Source organism: Vombatus ursinus, unplaced genomic scaffold (genome assembly GCF_900497805.2).
Source record: "Vombatus ursinus unplaced genomic scaffold, bare-nosed wombat genome assembly UNPS02000580.1, whole genome shotgun sequence".
NCBI classification, from domain to species: Eukaryota; Metazoa; Chordata; class Mammalia; order Diprotodontia; family Vombatidae; genus Vombatus; species Vombatus ursinus.
In genome coordinates this window covers 27304895-27313022 of record NW_020940358.1, presented here as the reverse complement: position 1 = coordinate 27313022, position 8128 = coordinate 27304895, and the positions used below count along the sequence as shown (strand labels likewise).

Here is an 8128-nt window from a genome sequence, read left to right as displayed (position 1 = left end):
TTAGCTCCCCTGCCCAGGCCCAGGGATGCTGTTGTACTGGTTGGCATTAGAGTCAGAATTATTGCGGGAACAATCTCTCATGATGCTGTAGTAGACAGGGGCCATGTATTGGGATGGGGGCTCAGGTTGGCCTGTCCTGCACCTGCACAACTTTTGAAAGGCTGTGCGGAACTTCTGGGACATAAGGTTGTAGATGATTGGATTGACAGCACTGTTTAGGTAGATGCAGATTCGACAGAAGAGGAGGAACCAGAGATTCAGATAGGGCGGGTTGAGGAAGGAGTTGACCACCACCAGGGTGCGGTAAGGCATCCAGAGCAGAGCAAACAGAATTACCACCACAACCAGCATCTTGGTGACCTGCCAGGTAAGGAAGGAATAAGAAGTTGTGTTTAGGTTTGCAGAGGAGACAGCACACTGAACTTGGAATCAGGAGATCTAGGTTTACTAGCTATGCTCCCCTTGAGCAGGTCACTTAACCTCCAAGCCTCAGTTTCACCATATACAAAATGGGGATAATATGGGACCACGTGTCAACTTTAAGGAGTATGTGAGTAACAATGTATTATCTCAGTGGTGACTAGGAAACTTCACTGGGTCATTTTGTCAACATTTCTCTGCCTCTTTTCAAAAATGGTCTGATCCTCTTCCATCCTACCCACTCTAGAACTCTTCCTCAAGCACCTGGAGTCGCAACTTATTAACCATGAAATGTGAAAACGTGGTGCGTTTGGAGGCATGGCTTCATTCCTTTACCTGATTCAATTCATTTCAATTTAACAAATGCTTATTAATTCTTTCTTTAGAGCCTCCTAGTTGGTCTCCCTACCTCATTTCTCTCCTCTTTCCAGTCTGACCTCCACACATTTATCAAAGTGATATTACTAAATCACAGGTCAGACCATGTCACTATCCAGCTCAATATATTCCAATGACTCCCTATTACCTCTAGGATAAAATACAAATCATTCTATTTGGCAACAAAATTGCACAATCTGGCTTCATCCTATCTTTGCCAGATCATTCTATATGTCCTCCTTTAAGAACTTTACACTCCAGGCAAACTGGACTTCTTGTTTTTCCTCACACAAGACATTTCATCTCCTTTCTCTATTCCTTTTCAAAAGCTGTTCCCCATGTCACAAATGTATTCCTTTTTTTTTTTCATCTTTTAGAATCCCTAATTTCCTTCAAATCTCAGCTCTAGTGCCATGTTCCACATAAGGCTTTTCATGATTCATTCAAGTGCTAATACCTCTCTCCTTCCCCTCAAGTTATCTTGTATTCATTTGGTTTAGATTTCATACATATGTATTCATATACATGTTGTTTCCCCTGATAGATTGTAATCTAAGCTCCCTGAAGGCAGGGATTGTTTCACTTTTGTCCTTGTATCACCAGCAGGTGTTTAACAGATACACGTTTATTGAATTGATTAAGCAGATAACCTCTAAGATTCCTCTCTAACTTGAGAGTTTATGAATCTGTGAGTGAAAGATAAATTTGTGAGTCCAATTCTTCTATGACCAATTAATCTAGGTCTGTGATTCCCCTCAAGGCTCACATCTCACTCCAGGCTATTTCTCTTCCACCTGGAAACTCCTTAATAGACTGTCCTTCTCTCTGTCTGTGGCTACCTTTCTAGACTTCCAGGTTCCTGCTTCCTCATAATCTGTGCTCTGTCCAGCACCAAGTCACTCCTTCATCTCTCCCCCCCCCCCCTTCCATTTCACATCTGCCCTGCAGTGACTCTGAGGACTTCTCTGCTGAACTCTGAAATCCAGAGAATCTCTCTGGAGTGATATAAACAAGCCAGGAGAGTGAAAGTGGGGGCTGCCAAGGCAAACACAATGAGTAAGCCCACCATTAGAGCTTCAAACTTGCTAATTAGGCCAGCCCTCCAACCTTCCTCCCCCAGTACTACTTGGGAGGCTAATAGCTGGTTTGGTGGTGTGAATCCTGGAGGGGCTGTTATTCTTGAGCTTGGTGAGCTGCTGGAAATTCAGAAAATATAGCCCGAAGGACAAATTATCAGTCCCTTGCCCCAGATTATTTCCTTCCCCCTGGCTCTATGAGAAATGCAGCCAGAATGGAATATCATCTGCATAGTCATTGGAGAAATTCCTGTGAAGTCAAACTGTTGGGCAGGCACCATGGCATATCCAAATACAGCCATTGTTTTGCATTATGTTCATGAGCAAGACTTGCCCTCTTTGAGTCCCAATTTCCTTATCTATAAATGGTTGGACTAAGTTCCCTCCCAGTTCCAACATTATATGTTCTAAGATCCCACCTAGATCTGATCTACTCAATTTTAAGGCTCCTCCCAGTGATAACATTCCACGTTCCAAGGTCTCTTCAGTTCTGACATTTTATAATATAAAGGGGCAGGGAGCTTTTTGCAAGGAAGATACAGAGTAACCAAACCTTACAATTATAAAGTCTGCTATTATAGTAGTTAGATGTAGGTTTTTGTCTCAGGAGAAAGAGAGGGAGAGGCTGGAGGTAAGGAGAAAGAAATCTACTGCAACATTTCAGGTCAGAGGTGATGGAGACCTGGGCTAGGTGGTAGCCAAGAAGATGGACAGGACACAGATCATAGAAACATCATAAAAGATCAAATGTGATAATGAGCGTGAATGTGCTTTGACAAAGTTTGAAGAGCCAAAGTCTAGTGATTCATGGCCGATTCATCTGTTATGGGAAAAAGCCCAAACCTCCCAAATTTTCTCACTACTTGGAAAAAAAAAAAACCAACCACAAAGCAACTGTCAAGACTCCCAAAAGGAGGTCCTTTAAGCTTTTAAAACCAAACTGGACACGACATGGAACCGCAGAATTTTGAGAGCTGAAGTTAATTCAGTGATCATGTAATCCAACCCGTGCCCCCCAAAGACTCCCCACTACAACACATCCATTTTGTGGTCATCCAGCCTCCATTTGAAGACCTCCAAGGTGGGAGGTTCCCATCACCTCTTGAGAAAGCCCATTCCACCTCTGGACAGCTCCAATTGTTAGGAAGTTTTGATTTTTGTTTTCCCCAAACTAGCCTCTTCGAAACTTTCACCCGTTCTTCCTAGATCTGCCGCAGTCAGACTCACCGAGTTCCCTAAATCTGATCCTAATCCTCCCAGCAAACTTTCCTTATACGCCTTTGAGGCTGCATTCCCCACTCCCGCGTTCCCTGCCCCTCTCGACCAAGCAGGGAAAGGAGAAAAAAGGAAGGATTAGGGTTAACCCCTACCTGCTTCCTGGAGCTCAGGGCGCCCCTGTTCCCGCGGCACGAAAAGCGAACTGACCCGACGAAGCCGGAAGGCAGCTCTAGGGAGCGGCCCTGGTGGATGGAGCCGGCAGGGTCCGCGTCGGACGCGCGGGGCAGGGGACCTAGGAAGAGGATGCGGGCGATGAGCGTGTACAGCACAGTGGCCAGTCCCAGCGGCAGAGCGTAGAACAGTGCGAAGTCTAGGAAGTACACGGGCAGGTAGAGCTTGCGGGACACTCGGTAGCCGCACTGCACCCTCACACCATCGGCGAAGGCCACCTCCCTCGTGTCCACCAGGAAGAGCCACATAACGCAATAGGCTGCTGTGCCCAGCCACACAAGAGCGATGATGCGTTTGGCCCGGGCCACTGTGCACAGGGACTGTGCGCGGATGGGGTGGCAGATGGCCAGGTAACGCTCCACCGTGAACGCTGTGAGCGAGCCCGTGGACGCGTTGATGCCCAGGTACTGCAGGTAGGTGATGCACAGGCAGCCCGCGTGGCCAAACACCCAAGAGGCCACCACGTCGGACAGATTGGGCAGCCCAGCCGCCAGCAGCACTAGAAGATCAGCGGCTGCCAGACTGACCAAGTAGCAGTTGGTGGGGGTGACCATATGGCGACTCCGGGCCACCACCAGGACTACCATGGCATTGCCTGCGATGCCCACGCTGCAGATGAGCAGCACCAGCGCAATGGTCACCACCTGAACAGCCAGGGGCGTCCGAGGCATCAGGCCCAGGGTCCTACCAGGATCCGAGTCGTTGACTGAGAGGTTGCTGACTTCCCATGTTCCGTTCTCCATGGTCGAACTACCGTTGGAGGAGACAGGAGGAGGCTAGTGAAGAATTGTCCACCTCTAAGCACTTCCCATGGCACAGATTCCAACTGTTACCCACTTCCCTCCCCTTTTTCCCGTCCTCTGAGGAGGTTACTGTACTTAGAGTTAATAAGACACGGGTTTGAATCCTGCCTCAGACACTTACCAACTGTGCGACCCTGAGCAATTTACTTAACCTCTCTAGGTTTAGTTTCCCGGATCTGTAAAATAGGATCGTTAGATTCCATGACCTCTAAGGTCCCTTCCAGCTCTAACTCTATGATCCTATGAGATTCATCTATAATCCTTCTCAGCTGGCGACTCCGCTCGTGTCCTACCAGATTCAGTTGTTTCTGTCCTGGGCTCCACGAGTATCACCCGGGCATAGGTCCAGCTGTGTGTCCCTTGCAACTCTCCCCTTCCCAAGACATAGATTCAGCTAGGACATCACCTTTCCTTTGTCTCCAAGCTCCTGTGCGTGCAAACCGAGCGCCCCTTCCCCAATCAGGTTCCCCCTTCCCCAAGTTTGCAGGACCCGAGTTAAAGCAGGATTAGAGTCTACCTTCTCGCCTTTCTACCTTCGTACCGCAGGACGGCGGGTCCGTTTGTAATCTTTCTCTAGGTCTGAACTTCACCAGAAGCAGGATGCTGCAGCTAACGAGCTGGGCTGCCTTCTCAATCTCTGACCCAGTCCAACCCAACTCCGCCCCGCATAGCCTTCCGTGGGTCCGCCCCTCTGGGGTCCTAGCGCCTCCCCCAGCCATCTCCAACCTTAGCTGTCGAAGGGCTAGAGAAGCTCAGAACCCACGGGAGCCCAGCAGAGGAAGAATTTGATATCCACGGCCTAATCCACCAGCTAAATACTGTGCGCTCTTCTCTGACCCTTTTCTTCTACAACTACCAGGGTGTTTCTGCATCTTACCCAGTTCATTCCAGTGGCTTGGACTTGGGTTCCATCCCAGCATTCTCCAAATTTTCCATGTCACAAATTACTGTCTTCATGACCAACCTGTAGGTAAGTAGGTTATTATTATTCTTATTCCACAAATGAGGAAACCAAGGCTTAGCTGAGTTAGTCGACACTGATCACATAGTGACTGTCTAAGGCAGGATTTGAACACAGATCTTCTGACTACAAATCTAATGGTTTCTACTTACCAAGAGAAACATATTCTGTTTTACTTGGCCCGACTTGGGGTCTTCTATCTCTCAGCATCTCTTCACTCTACCCCAAAGCCCTCACTAACACTGCTCATCAGGACCCAGGGCTTATTGGGCTATGGCCAGTTAGAGAATGATTAGAGAATCAGGGGTGTGCTGAGAAATGTTTAACAACCTGCTCTCTAGAAAAAAAAATGTATGCACAACACACTTCTAAATTAAATCTGCACTAATAACATTATAGTCATCACTTTCTTTTTTAATAGCATTTTATTTTTCCAATTATATGTAAAGATGATTTTTAGCATTCATTTTTACAAAATTTTGAGTTCCAAAAATTTCCCCCTTTCCCTCTCTTCCCCTCTTCCTAAAATGGTAAGCAATTTGATATAGATTGTATGTGTGCAATCACATATTTCCATATTAATCATAGATATTAAAGAAGAAACAGACCAAAAGGAGGAAAACCAGGAAAAAAAATAAAGTGAAAATAGTATCCTTTGATCTGCGTTCAGAGTCCGTCAGTTTTTTTTCTGAGTGTGGATAGCATTTTCCTTCATGAGTCCTTTGTAATTGTCTTGGATCACTGTACTGCTGAGAAGAGCTAAGTCAATCATAGTTATCATGGCACAATGTTTCTGTTGCTGTGTACAGTGTTCTCCTGGTTCTGCTCATTTCACTTTGCTTCAGTTCATATAAGTCTTTCCAGGTTTGTCTGAAATCTGCCTACTCATTAATTCTTATTGCACAATTTGTATTTCATTACATTCATATATCACAGCTTGTTCAGCCAGCCATCACTTTCTCAAGTCCAGACAATTAAAAAACCAAACAATAAATCAAACCCTGCTTGTATCTTTATTTCATAGGTGTAAATGCTCACACTGAAAATTTAACAATCAACTCTCACAAGGACTCAACCTTGATACTTTTCTGTCCCATATCCCACCCTCTCCTTGCCAGAGACTTTGTGGCCAGTATCCTGGTATCATGGGGAATTCTTGTTATCTACCACCAACAAAGGGAAGCTGTGGAAAGGTCCTGTAGAAATTAAACATACAGGATGTTTGTTTAGCGACTTTCTAATATTACTATGCTTATTAAATAGATGAGACTGAAGACCAGTGACTTACTTGCTCAAGGTCACATGGTTAGTAGCAGAGCTAGTACTATAAACCAGGGTTCCTGAACCTTTAAACCTAGTTCTCTTTAACTGACCTTATTTGTGGATAGAAGGCAGCTAGGTGGTGAAGTGGATAGAGTGACAGTCTGGAGTGAGAAATCATCTTCCTGAGTTCAAATCTACCTTCAGACACTTACTACCTGTGTGACCCTGGGCAAGTCCTTTAATCCTGTTTGCCTCAGTTTCCTCATCTGTAAAACAAACTGGAGGAGGAAAGGGCAAAGCACTCCAGCATCTTTGCCAAGAAAACCCCAAATGGGGTCACAAAGGGTCGGACATCATGGAAATAATTAAACAACAAATTTGTGGATAGGGGCATCATCACCCACTTTTAAGGCTTTGATGTGCATTTCAATGGCTAGTTGCCTAGGCCAATCTTTTAAACCATTGCTGTTACTGTTCAGTTGTTTCAATCTGACTCTTTGTGACCCTATTTAGGGTTTTCTTGGCAAAGATACCAGAGTGGTTTGCCATTTCCTTCTCTAGCTCGTTTTCCAGATGAGGAAACCAAGACAAACAGGGTTAAGGGACTTGCCCAGGCTCACATAATCATATGAAAAACAAAGTGTTCCCTCTCTACAACCAAAGAGATAGTTGGAATTCTGGGTAGCCCCATCTGCCTCCAGAAGAGGCCAGGTGAGCTAAAACCATCCCTTTACCCGGAAACCCAGATCCCCAACCCCACAGGCTGAATGAACTGTGCTCTAAATAATTGATGAATGACCTGAAAGCCACCCAGGAGGCAATAGGGCAGGGCAGAATAAATAACTATCTAACTCTGTGACCTCAAAGGTCCTGGGGAAAGAATGTGAGTCAGCAGGAAGCCCTGGCTAATGTAGGAGAAAGAAGACGTAAATGAATCATGGTGCAATAGGAAGAGCACTGCATTTGGAGTCAAAGGACCAGAGTTCAAATCCTGACTGCAGCTTTCTACTCATGTAACCTTGGGCAAGTCCATTAACATCTGAGTTTCAGTTCCCCTTTTGTAAAGGGTTGGACTAGATGGCCTCAAAGGTCCCTCCACTCTCTAAATCTTTGCTCTTGTGATCCTATCAATGTCAAAAGATCCGGGCTCTAGGTCTAGCTTTGCAGCTAACTTGCTATGTTGTCTCGATCGAGCCTCTTCCCTTCTCTGGGCCTCTCTTTCTTTTTCTGTGACATAAAAGGTTGGATTGGATGATTTCCAATCTAAGGCGTTTCGCCAATTCTGTTTTTTTTTTAAATTATTATCTGAGATCCCATGTAGGACTGATATTCTGTGATCTATGTTCCAAGGTTCTTCCAGCTCTGATAGTCTTGCTCTAAATTCTAACATCCCTTTTAGCTTTTGATGTTCTCTGTCCTAATAATAATAATGGCTGACACTCTGTAGCCAAGTTTTCTAGAGCACTTTACACATCAATGTTTCATTTGACCCTCACAACAACACTTGGAGGTAGGTGATACTAGCATTCCTGTTTTACAGATGAGACAGCTGAGGCCCAGAGAGATCTTGCCCATGGACATGAAGCTAGTAAGTGGTATAAGTAGGATTAGACTCGGGTCTTTTGTTTTGACTCTAAGTCCAGAGTTTTCCATTACACCTAGTCTGAGGTCTCTTTTACTCCTGACATCTTGTATTCTAAAGGTTCCTTATCCAATGCACCAAATTCTATATTCTAAGGTCCACCCCCTCCAGCTCTGACATTCTATGTTCTATATTC

General features: G+C 45.4%; 1 protein-coding gene across 1 annotated transcript; it reads right to left on the bottom strand.

The window, feature by feature from the left end:
• LOC114032965 (thyrotropin-releasing hormone receptor-like) lies at positions 1–4000 on the bottom strand. The gene is made up of 2 exons (XM_027848411.1): positions 3245–4000; positions 1–360 (listed from the first exon to the last, which is right to left on the bottom strand). The coding sequence occupies exons 1-2, from the start codon at positions 3992–3994 to the stop codon at positions 1–3; spliced, it is 1110 nt and encodes a 369-aa protein (XP_027704212.1). The 5' UTR covers positions 3995–4000.
• Between the last annotated feature and the right edge of the window lie 4128 nt (positions 4001–8128).